The sequence below is a fragment of the Rhinoderma darwinii genome, chromosome 1, assembly GCF_050947455.1.
Source record: "Rhinoderma darwinii isolate aRhiDar2 chromosome 1, aRhiDar2.hap1, whole genome shotgun sequence".
Classification (NCBI taxonomy): domain Eukaryota; kingdom Metazoa; phylum Chordata; class Amphibia; order Anura; family Rhinodermatidae; genus Rhinoderma; species Rhinoderma darwinii.
The window spans coordinates 551,209,074-551,222,098 of NC_134687.1; the positions used below are offsets into that span (position 1 = coordinate 551,209,074).

The 13,025-nt window shown below is 39.3% G+C and overlaps 1 protein-coding gene across 1 annotated transcript in view; it reads right to left on the reverse strand.

The window, feature by feature from the left end:
* CCDC125 (coiled-coil domain containing 125) overlaps positions 1–13,025 on the reverse strand; it is a 58,044-nt gene that overhangs the window by 22,228 nt on the left and 22,791 nt on the right. The window contains exons 3-6 of the mRNA XM_075854866.1: positions 11,375–11,433; positions 9,831–9,917; positions 7,988–8,065; positions 955–1,040 (exon numbers count right to left, since the gene is read on the reverse strand). Of these exons, the coding sequence (XP_075710981.1) occupies positions 955–1,040; positions 7,988–8,065; positions 9,831–9,917; positions 11,375–11,433 (310 nt within the window). The remainder of the gene's footprint in view (positions 1–954; positions 1,041–7,987; positions 8,066–9,830; positions 9,918–11,374; positions 11,434–13,025) is intronic.

Below are 13,025 nucleotides of genomic sequence, written 5' to 3' on the forward strand. Positions count from 1 at the left end.
TTTCATCACCTAACTAGTTTCAAGATTTCTGTTATCTGTCAGTGAATGGAAATATTCTTGTTAACTTGATAAAAAAAATCCTGATAAATGTGCTGTTTACACTGCTCATTAAATTGGTTCTGCCATAATAACAAATTACGATGTGTTCAAATTCTTCCTCTGCGAGCAGCTACAATATGTACAATGGAGCAGGGAGCTGTCAGAGCGGTTACAGCTCTATCCTTATGAGCCATCAGATCCGTGCAGCAGCTCACAAGGACAAATCTGCAGACGCTCTTAGAGCTCACTGCTCTCCTGTACGTGTTGTAACTACTTACAGAGGTAGAACAACACATATTACAAAGCTTTAGCCCTTAAAGTGCTAGTAAAAGGTGTATCAGAACTTTGTCTTGTAATGTGCAGGTGTATTCCACTTTTAAGAAACTTGTCTTAAGTTGCTATAAAATGTAATCATACATATATTTTTCTGTGAACTTACATCTATTTTTGCTTATTTTATGCTCTTTTCATGACATCTCAAAATTTAAAAAGCAACGTCACTCTATTAGGCCGTCCTAGCGTACGTCAGTGGCACCATTGTCAAGACATGACTACAACAGACCAAGTCTCTAAACACACAACTCAAACTCTATCACTTCTGGTGCAGTGTGCTTCGTCTTGCGCTGCCCAAACTCCCTAAAATAACTAAAATGAGCAAGCTTCCTTCAACTGAAATTGAGCAATAAAAAATAATATTGCATTAAGAATGTTCGGCCTGATCAAGGAAGTGCAACCTGAAAAACTACCACTCTCGTAGGTAAATAAAGGGACTTAGTGGAAAATGGAAGAAAACATACTGCACATTGTCCACATAAAATCTATTAGTGGAGACCAACACACTTTTCCCTCCTAGAACTGAACCACAAAACATTTGTAACAATTTTATCCTATGTCCTGGACACATAATAGACGTACCGTTCATACTTCTCCCTCCAGGACTCCTCTAGGTTCTTAAGTCTCACCTGATCAAACTCAATTTCCCACTGCAGAACATTTATCTCCTGTATGGAAAGACACAATAAAGATGAAATATTGTCTTTTATACTCTGATATGTCACACAGCATTCCTCACAGACTTATTGTTTGCCTTCTCTGTTCATGAACAGTAGATAAAGTGAAACTGACAGCAGTGATTGACAAATGACTAAGGTCCTGCCATGTTACTTGTATGTAAGACATGTATGGTGGTTGAGTCGTGTAAAAGGGCGACTCTGATGAGAACAATCCTGGAAAGTCAGGAACAGTAATTGTGATCACCTAGTGCCCGGGAGGTGACCGGTCAACAACCACAGCAATTGATTCCAATACCACTTTCAGAACCATTTCCTACAGGGGTGTTTTTAGGCAATGAACAACTTGACCCAGACCAAAATGTAAACAATGTAAAAATGTGCTGCCAACTTGCTAAGTAAGCAGAATATATGGAGTCCACTGAAATCAATGGGCCTTCCATTAATTGATTGGACCAGTTGCGTCTTCCTGAGGTATATGCTCTATTTAAAAGAGGTAGTAAGGTTCACAAGTGGTTAGGGGTTGTCTGAGGGTATGTTCACAGGTACAAAAAGAAGTGGCTGAAACTTACGGAGCTGTTTTCAAGGGAAAACAGTTTATGATTTCAAGGCGTTTTTTTTTAGCTGAAAATGAAGCTTTTTTTAATTTTTATTTACGCTTCTTTTAACGGCTTCCCGACCACCCCGCGTAGATTAATGGGCTGCAGCACTGGTCCTTGTGCCTGCAGCCCGTTAATCTACGTGTGCTCCTAACAGAGTACACAGGCGCTCCCCGCAGCCCGGCATCTCCCAATACAGGCTGCTACTAGAAGCCTTAGTACTGGGGGAAAACATCGGGTTGGATCACAGCGGTGATCTGAACCGATTAAGCCCTTAAATGCAGCAGTCAATAGCGATCGCCGCTTTTAAGTTGTTATAGCAACATCGGCAGACCGCTACGCGATTGCGGTGGCCGATTGTTGCGCGGGGGGGGGGGGGTGATTGCTATGGCAACCGGTCTGCCATCTATGGAAGGCAATTAATATGCCTCCTGCCAGTGTGAAACTGACAGGTATAATAACCTGCAATACATAAGCATAAATAGGGATCAAAAAGTCGCATGTACCCAAAAAATTTACCAAATAAAACTACAGTTTTTTCCGCAAAAAACAAGCCCACACACAGCTTTCCTGCTAGAAAATAAAAAAGTTGTGGCTCTTAGAATATGGCGACACAAAAACGAAATAATTTTTTTTAAACTGTGATGTTATCGTGCAAACACCGTAAAACATAAAAAAACTATATACATATGGTATCGCCGTACTGCTTGCTATACCCCTTGATGAATTCCTTGAGGGGTGTAGTTTGCCAAATGGTGTCTTTTTTGGGGTGTTTCCACTGTTTTGGCACTACAAGACCTCTTCAAACCGGACATGGTTCCTAAAATATATTCTAATAAAAAGGAGGCCCCAAAATCCTCTAGGTGCTCCTTTGCTTCTGAAGTCTGTGCTTCAGTCCATTACCACACTAGAGCCACATGTGGGATATTTCTAAAAACTGCAGAATCTGGGAAATAAAATATTGAGTTGCATTTCTCTGGTAAAACCTTTTGTGTTACAGAAAAAAATTGATTTTCCAACAAAACAAAGAAATTTGTAAATTTCACCTCTACTTTGTTTTAATTCCTGTGAAACACCTAAAGGATTAAGAAACTTTCTAAATGATGTATTGAATACTTTGAGGGGTACCATTTTTAAAATTGGGTGCCTTATGGGGATTTCTAATATATAAGGCCCTCAAAGCCACTTCAGAACTGAACTGGCACCTATAAAAATAGGTTTTGGAAATTTTCTTGAAAATGTGAGAAATTGCTGCTAAAGTTCTAAGCCTTGTATCGTCCTAGAAAAATAAAAGGATGTTCAAAAAACGATGCCAACATAAAGTTGACATATGGGAAATGTTAATTAGTAACTATTGTGTGTGGTATTACTATCTGTCTTACAAGCAGATATATTTAAATTTAGAAAAATGGTAATTTTTGCAAATTTTCTCTAAAGTTTGGTGATTTTCACAAACAAATACTGAATTTATTGATCAAATTTTTCCACTAACATACAGTACAATATGTCACGAGAAAACAAACTCAGAATCGCTTGGATAAGTAAAAGCATTCCCAAGTTATTACCACATAAAGTGACACGTCAGATTTGAAAAAATTGGCTGCGTCCACAAGGCCAAAACAGGCTCAGTCTGTTTTTGTGGCCTTTTTCATAGTGTCAATGGAAAATCAGCTCCAAAAAACGCCACGAGAAGTGACATGCTACTTCTTTATACAATTCTTCTTTTTAGGAGGCGTTTTTTTTTTAAATCAGCAGCGTAAAAATACACCTCATGTTAACAGCACAGTGTTTTTCCCATTGGACTCAATGGGACATTGTTTGTAGGCGTTTACGGTCATAAATACGCCTGAAAAAACGACGTTTAAACATACCCTAAACCAGACAACCATTTTTAACCCTTTAACGACCGATGACGAAAATGAACGTCATGGTCGGCTGCTAGATCGCGCACCATGACGTTGATTTTCGTCAGTATTTCAAACTGTCACTCGGTGTAAACACAGAGTGACAGGCTCGCGTTGACAGCTGTCCTAGACAGCGGTCACATCAGTCTCGCTGGACAGCGACAGCTTTCGGCAATTAACCCCTTAAGTGCGGCGACGGATTGCCGTCGCCGCATTTAAGTGGTTTGAAGCACATCGGCAGGCCCCACGAAGTGATTGTGGGGGCTGCCGATGCTTGTTGTGGCAATCGGAGGCTAGACAATAGCCTCCGGGTTGCCATGTACGGAAGCCTCGGAGGAACAGTCTCCGGCCGTTCCTCCTCGGCTTCCTGTCAGAGTGACAGTTACGTCACAATGACAGTTAGAATACATACACTACGTGTGAAGTGTAATGTACTCTAGCAGCGATCAAAGCTGCAAGTTTAAATGTCCCCTAGTGGGGCAAGTAAAAAAAGTTAAAAAAAAGTAATAAAAGTGTAAAAATAAAAGTTATAAGTTATATAAACACAAAATGCTTTTTTTTCCTATAAAAAGGCTTTTATTATAGAAAAAAAATGAACACGTTAAAAAAGTACACATATTTGGTATCGCCGCGTTCGTAACGACCCCAACTATAAAACTGTAATGTTATTTTTCACGCACGATGAACAACCCAAAAAAAAATTTAAAAAAAAAAAAAAAAAAAAAAAAAACTACGACAGAATCACAATTTTTTTGGTCACCACCGCTCCCAAAATAAAGAATAAAAAGTGATCAAAAAGTTGCATGTAACGAAAAATAGTACCAATAAAAACTTCAATCCGTTCCGCATTGTACCAGTGATCCAACGATCGCTGGATCAAGTCCCCTAAGGGGATTAATAAAATGTGTAGAAGAATTATAGTTATTAGTAGTGAGAATTTGTATTTTTTTTAAAGTAAAAAAAACAAAAAACACCTTTTCCCATTTTTCTTCTAAAGTAATGTAAATAATGAACAAATCTGGTTTTGCTACGTCCGTAAAAGTCTGAATTATTACAATACACCATTATTTAATTTGCACAGTGAACACCTTAAAAAAATGTAATAATTGAAATCGCCAAAATCGCTGTTTTTTTTTTGTCACCTTAGCTCTAAAAAAAAAATGTAATACAACTTTTTAATCACTTTTTATGTACCAAAAAATGGTACCAATAAAAACGTAAGGTCCTCCCGCAAGAAATAAGCCCTCACAGCACTCTATTGATGGAAAAATAAAAAACTTATGGCTCTTGGAAGGCGGAGAGTGAAAATCTAAATTAAGAAAGCAAAAAATGGATCAGTCCTGAAAGGGTTAATTCATTTCTGATGAAAAACGTATGACCACATGTGGGGTATTTCCGTACTCGGGAGAAATTGCGTTATAAAAAAATTGTTGTTTTTTTCCTCCTTTATCCCTTGTGAAAATTAGAAAATGCAACATTTTAGTGGAAAAAATTTTGATATTAATTTTCGCGCACTAATTCTAATAAACTCTGCAAAAGACCAGTGGGGTCTAAATGCTCACTATACCCCTAGAAAAAGTCCTTGAAGGTTTTTCCAAAATGTGGTCACTTTTGGTGGGTTTCCACTGTTTTGGTCCCTCCAGTGCATTGCAATTGCGACATGCCACCGAAAACCATTCCAGCAAAATCAGAAATCCAAATGGCGCTCCTTCCCTTCTGAGCCCTGCTGTGGGTCCAAACAGCAGTTTATTACCACATATGGGGTATTGTCGTAATCGGGAGACATTGCTTTACAAATGTTGGGGTGCATTTTCTTCGTTATTCCTTGTAAATATTAAAAATTTCTATGTTGTTTCAGAAAAAAAGTACATTTTAATTTTTACAGACTAATTCCAATATATTTAGCGAAAAACCTGTGTGGTCAAAATGCTAACTATACCCCTAGATAAATACCATAAGGGGTGTAGTTTTCGAAATGGGGTAGTTTATGGGGCGTTTCTATCGTTCTGGCAGCTCAAAGCTTCTCCAAATGTACAGTGGAGCCTAAAACATTTTCAAGCAAAATATGAGTCCTGAAAGCCTCCGGGTGACCCCTTCCTTTTGGGCCCTGCCGTGTGTCCAGGCAACGTATTAGGGCCACAATGTGGGTATTTTTGAAAACAGGAGAAACAGGGTGATAGATTTTGTGGTGTGTTTCTTCATTCTCATGTTCGCTTTACAAAGAAATCGGTCCTCAAACTGATACTTTTATGAAAAAAGTAAAAAAAATTTTTTTTCACCTGTTATGCATTCAATTTAGCAAAAAACTGTGGGGTCAAAATACTTACTATACCCCTAAATAAATACCTTATGGTGTCTAGTTTTCTAAATGGGGTCATTTGTGGGGGTTTCCATCACTCTGACACCTATGAGCCTCTGAAAACCTGGCTTGGTGCAGGAAAACAAAATGTACTTCAAAATTTATAAAATGATTATTCAAATTGTAAGTCCTCTAAATTGCTGAAAATTTATTTTATTTTTTCAAAAGTGCTGCCAAAATAGAGTAGAGTAAAGAGATGGAAATCTATATTTAATTAAAAAAAATTGCATAGTATGTGTGTACATATGTGACATATTGCAGTTAAAAATAGGGAAAAATTTTAATTTTTACAAAATTTCTTCAATTTTTTAATTAATTTCCGCAAATTGTATCAGTCTACTTTTACCACTAAAATAAAGTACAACATGTGACGAAAAAACAATGTCAGAATTACTTGGATATTCAAAACTTTCAAAGAGTTATTCTCGGATAAATTCAGACATACCAGATTTGACAAATCTGGCTTGGTCATTAAGGGGTTAAGATTACCTTCAATAATGTTGTCGACCACATTTCCTGCCAGAAGTTTAAAATTGCTTAGGTGTAGGAAACCATGAATCACCAGAAGGACCGTTGCAGGAGAACCTTCCGGCGTTGTACAGTTGACTTAGCAACCAGACCACTCTCACTCCAACCACCACTTTTAGGCTATGTTCACACGGGGTCTTTTGCCGAGTTTTTTGACGCGGAAACCGCGTCGCAAAACTCGGCAGAAACGGCCCGAGAACGCCTCCCATTGATTTCAATGGGAGGCGTCGGCGTCTTTTTCCCGCGAGCAGTAAAACTGCCTCGCGGGAAAAAGAAGCGACATGCCCTATCTTCGGGCGCTTCCGCCTCCGACCTCCCATTGACTTCAATGGGAGGCAGGAGAAAGCGTGTTTTCTGCCCGCGGCGCTCAATGGCCGCGGGCGAAAAACGGCGCGATCATTGCTATTCACACGGAGTATTTTGGGGGAGGAATATCTGTCTCAAAATTCCGTTTGGAGCTTTGAGGCAGATATTCCTCCCCCAAAATACTCCGTGTGAACATAGCCTTAAACTACTGACAGGAGAGATTTCCTGCTAAAATACTAAAAATAAAGGCCAATAACCCCTTAACAACCAGGCCTGTTTGAACCTTAAAGGGTAAACTAAACTTTTAAAAAAACTTTGACATGTCATAGTGACATGTCAGAAGTATTGATCGGTGGGGTCCGAGCACTGAGCCATCCCCCGATTGCTAAAATGAAGCAGCAGAAGTGCTCGGTTGGGGGTTGTGCTGCTTTGTTTCTGATTGGCTTTCCACAGAACTCGGATCAAAACTTCTGACAAACTTTTTTTTTCTTCCATTCTCACATTTCAAGAGCCATGACATTTATTTATTTTTTTGCCGATGTAGCAGTTTGAGGGCTTGTTTTTTGTGGGCAGAGTTATTTTTTTCAATAGAACCATTTTGGGGTACATATAATTTATTGATTAGCGTTTCTAAAAAAAAAAATGTTTAGAAGGGAATACAAAAAACCCCCCAAAAAACGATACCTATGGTGAATAATTTTTAATAAAGTTTAATAATAATTTGTAATGAAGAAAGGAGTTTATCTTTTTGAAAGACTATTTTTTTTAACACATTTTATTAAACACAATTGTACCTCCCTCTGTCAAACACCATAGATGCCCTAGTTGCTATAGACTGTGGCATTTAATGGGTTAAACTTCCGGGATCATAGTTCTCTCCAATCCCGGAAGTTGTGGCAGGAGCCCGGCTGTGTATTACATATGCACTCCTGTTGTAATCTCGTAGGTACACTGGGCAGTACCCACAAGATCCCAGTGATGGATAAATCTGTCATAGGGCACTAAGCAGCAGTCTTACTTACCATCGTAATTTTTTTTATATTAGGGATAAGTGCCACTATGGGAAAAGTCAATAGCAGCTAATAAAAATGTACCCAGATTGTGCCCTCTAGAGGTGGCAGTATAGAAACAGACCTCTCAAATGTAATAAATTGTAGAGGAAAAATATTATTATATTTTTTCCTATTAGGCAGAAGTAAAAATGATCACAGGATGTGCACATTGTATGTGTGTGGCACTGACCTTCTCTAGGACTCTGCGATGATCTCCTGCTTTCTGAAGCATGACCTTAGTGTGACTTGTGGCTTTATCAAAGACAGCCTATGAAAGACAATTCAATAGATCCATAAAAACACACATTTCTCTAGTAAAAAAAAAAGTCCATATTACGTATACTAACATCAATCTACATTACCATTCCTCAGTCTTCAATTCTAAAAGCTAAAGCCTCATTTGGCTGTGATGTTTGAAAATTATTGATCTAAAACACTGGTATTACTTGATTTATGGACATTGACTATACCCTGCAAACTGTGAACTGCGGACCACCATATGCTTAGTACAAAATTAAATATATGATTTAAGCTATAACCCTACTTTCTCCCACCTACACCACTCACACTGCCATGTACATGCTGGTAATACTAGTCGGTCATCATATCAATACCATATAACGATGCACAATACCTAAATTACATTATAAACCTATGTAAATGATCTGAGATGTGTCCGCTGGGACTAGGAGGAGTACAGCATATTCATGAGCTTCCAGGAGGCAGGGAAGAACTGGTACATCAATCAGAGAGCTGCTTGTGGGGTTGACTAAGAAGTTCATGAATACTCTGTACTCTTCCAGGTCCCAGTGGACACATTGAATGTCATTTACATATGGTGCTGGAAAACTTCATAATAATAATAATAATATCAGTGCAGAGTTATTGCGCATTGTTATATGGGATCAATCATTAGGATCAACTTGCATTTCCAACATGTACATGGCTGTGTGAGCCATTATGAAGGATGGTCTATTTGCTTATATTCTCTGTATTAAATTACATTATGAATTATCAAGCAGGATGCCGAATTACTAAAATATGTATTCTCCATTATTTTAATGACCTTTCCTCTACATAGTTCTGCTCGAGTCTCAAAGAAATGTGTTATCTTTATGTGATCATTGTGTGGTCTTCATGCATCCATGGCTAGCGGGTTGGCTGAACGCCCAGACATAAAATGCAACTATTTGTCATTATCGCAACAAACTCCCTCATGGGAAAGAACAGTTAACACCAGCCCATTGTATGCTTGTCTCCAAGTGTTACTGGATGTCAGCGTTTTAATGAAGAATTATAATTATGTACTTGAAATATTCTTATGGTCTGCTATAGGCTGAATAAGAATTATTGTCACATTGCCTCTGATTGGTTAACCTCAAGCCTACACCCCTTTTGAATGATATTGTAATTGAGTTTGGCAATAAACCCGCAGAGGAGTATTTTGAGCATACCAGCAGCATCTGTCTGTTATTTCTTCTCTCTCTCTATATATATATATATTTGTATGAAATCTCCTGATTAGGATGCTGGATTAAGTTCCTGACGTGAGTGTCTGTTAGAACACTCGTCTAAATTTCAGTCTAATATATATTTTGAGCCATTGACTTCCACGACACCGTTTAGGGGAAGAAAAGAGTTGACAGGTTCCCTTTAAAAGTGTTTGTCTCAACTGGACAACCCCTTCTCAAAAGGAAGCTGCCATAGCGATCAGATGATCACTGTAGGTACCCGCTGCTGAAACCTTGCGGGCAGCCACACATGCAGCAAACAAGTCATGGGAAATGTAGTATTACATGGCACATATTCTAATAAATGGGCGATCATATAATACATGGTCACACCACTCTTCAAAAGTAGGAGCCGCTCTTCCCAAAAGCTCTCTGTTCAGTCTAATAGAGATGTTCCATAGTGGGGGACCCCCCCTCTATAATAACTGCAGAGTTGGGACAACCCTTTTAAGTGTATTAAAGGCTCATAGTCTTATCTGCACCTGTATGGTCACATCAAGTTATACCTGATCTACAACTTACCAAGCTTTGTAAAATCTTCAGTGCTTCATCCTTTCCATCAAGTTGCCTTTGGGAAGCTTCAAGTTCCACTCTAAGAAATTCCACTTCCTGAAAGAATAGTAGTTATAACTTCCATTTAATAAAATAAGAGAAATTTATTATTACAGAGATTTTTTTTTTATTTATAGCCGAGGTAAAATAAACAAACAGTTATAAAGTAACTGGATGCTTCTCCACGGTGAAAATATTTTCCCATTTCATATTTATGTTGTCTTCTGCTCTAGGCACAACAGAGGTTGTCACTTGAAAGAGGGATAGGAATTGCGAAACATATTTAGTGCACTACTGTTCTAAACATTACGGGACAGTGGTTTCTTATGACATGAGGGGGAATCTCTCCGCCTTCCAAATTACCTAAAAGTGAAATGTCAAGAGACACATAAGAAGATCATGAGGAACGAGTCTGCTAGCCCAAGCTTCCATCGATTTCCAGAACAATTGTGCTTTACTAGAGTTGTCTGCAGCTCTATTCTAGGTGTCAAAAACAACGGAATCCATACAAGATGCCTCACAGTTCCCAATAGTCAATGGTGTCCAATTAAAAACAGATCCATCATACCAATCATGGCTTTGTTAAGAACGGAGGCCATGACAGTAGTGTGAACAGAGTCTTAGAATGTTGCATCAGAAATTTCCAATTAGTGATATCTCTAAAAAGTACCAAAGGGTTTGAGGGTATGTTCACACGCTAAACAAAAAACGGTTGTAAAACATGGAGCTGTTTTCAAGGAAAAACAGCCTCTGATTTTCAGCCATTTTTTAAGCACCAAGCATTTTTACAGCCGTTTTTTGGAGCGGTTTTTCTATTGACCCAATAAAAAACGGCTCCAAAAAAGGCTCAAGAAGTGACATGAACTTCTTTTTTACGGGGCGTTTTTTTGCACACTGTTTTTAAAAACAGCCGCGTAAAAAAAGGCCCGTGGGAACGGAATGCCATTTTTAACATTGAAATCAATGGGCAGATGTTTAGAGGCGTTGAGCCCCCCTCCCCATATTTTCAGCTGTTTTTTGGGGCGTTCACGGCCCGAAAAACGGCTAAAAATAAGCAGTGTGAACATACCCTAACACTCAAGAGCCCATCAAGAACCCTTTTGTTCTGAAAACCGGTAGCTGTGCAAGCTCACAGCTTCTGTGATCTTGAGATATTTATCAATGCCATGTCCAATGATTATTTTTAACTGAATTTAACAAATTCTGCAAATTATTTGTGAAATCTGAAAGTAGTGTCTCCACCAGTAAAAACAAAATTAGAGAGGAAAGGAAAAACAAACAGAATTTCTGCAATGATGGTCCCACGGTCATAATTAAATTTATGTTGAAGAACTTGCAAAACTGGTTAAGAAGAACCTGATATTGACAACAAAAGAAAATATATTACATAAAGTGATCAATATAGGGCACAGTCTCTGAAGTGGTATTTGCACAAAGTACCAAAGGTTGTGGGATTTACAGGAAAGTTATACAGTACACAAATAGCTGGGGCTGTACTATAGAGGTAAACATACTTCCGTTAAGTCTTGGAGACGTTGCCTCAGATCTTCATTAGAGATTTCAGAGCTTGCATCTGCAGAGGACAGAAAAATAGCAATGGGATTAACTGCTGGACTTGAAAGGAACACTAAACCTAGAAATGAATACAGCGCTCAGAAAATTATCGCCTATCTGATATTGAGAAAACACCCTTGAATTTCTCGCTGATAAAGTCCATTTTCGGCTGGTACACAATGGAGGGGTGGGGTTTAACCAAAGAGCAGGGCTTAACTATCTGTGTGTCCTATTGCAGACAGAGCAGTAGAGGGAGGTTAGTTCTGCAGCCAGTTGTCTTATAGCAAAATACAGGACATTGAGGAGGAAGGAGGGGGGGGGGGGGGGGAGACATGGTTGATCTTCTGGGATATGTATATTAGAATTCTTTATATAATTCTGGAATTCTTTTTTTTGTGCGCATTTTCTATGTTTAGTGTTCCTTTAACCCCTTACCGCACCAGGACGCACCGGTACATCCTGCATTGAAGTGCTTTAAGGCACCGGCACATACCGGTGCGTCCTGGCTAAAAACTGTCACCCTGTCAAAAGACAGTTTATGACAGTTGATCGGCACAGTAAGACGGCAGGGGATCAATCACAGCGGTCCCCGGCCGGCGATTGCTGTGATTGGTCAGTCACAGCAGACTAACCAATCACAGCTCCATGAGGTGGTATATGTGATGGCGCTGGCTCAGTAGCTAAGCCAGCGCCAACACCGCCGGTTATCGGCTGTCCGACACCCCGCTGTAACGGCCAGGACCGGAGCTAGTCTCCAATCCGGCCGATTAACTCCTTAGATGCAACGATCAAAGCGATCGCTGCATCGAAGTGTCTTCTAGCCTGTTGGCAACCATGATGGTTGCCACGGGAGCGGGTGTCAGCTGTTTGTCACAGCTGACATCGTGCTCTAACGGCCAGGACCGGAGCTAGGCTCCGATCTGGCCGATTAACCCCTTAGATGGTCTATCGCTGCATCTAAGCGATTAGATCGCACCCTATGGTTGCTAATGGCAACCATCGGCACCAACGGGGGTTCCGATGGTTGCTATGGCAACCATAGACTAACAATTTCTTCCTAGTACGGAAGCCTATTAGGCCCCGCCGGAAGGCGAAGCCTAATAGGCTTGCTGTCAGTGAATAGCGGACAGCTCTAATACACTGCACTATGCAGGTAGTGCAGTGTATTAGAATAGTGATCAGGGCTTCATGCCTTCAAGTCCCCTAGTGGGACAAAAAAAAAAGTTAACACAAGTTAATAAAAACGTTGTAAAAAAGTACAAAAAAAATAAGTTTCATGTTAAAAAACACTAACAACCCTTTTTCCCATAAGTCTTTTATTATAGGAAAAAACGGAAAACATAAAAAAAAGTACACATGTGGTATCCCCGCGTCCGTAACGACTTGAACTATAAAAATATCATGCTATTTTACCCGCACGGTGAACACCGCAAAAAAAAAAAAAAAAACAATTACAGAATTGCTGTTTGTTAGTCACTACCCCTCCCAAAACCGAATAAAAAAAAAAGGGATCTAAAAGTTGCATGTACCCCAAAATTATACCATTAAAAACTGCAGCCCGTCCCGCAAAAAACAAGCCCTCAACTTTTTGGACGGAAAAATGAAAAAGTT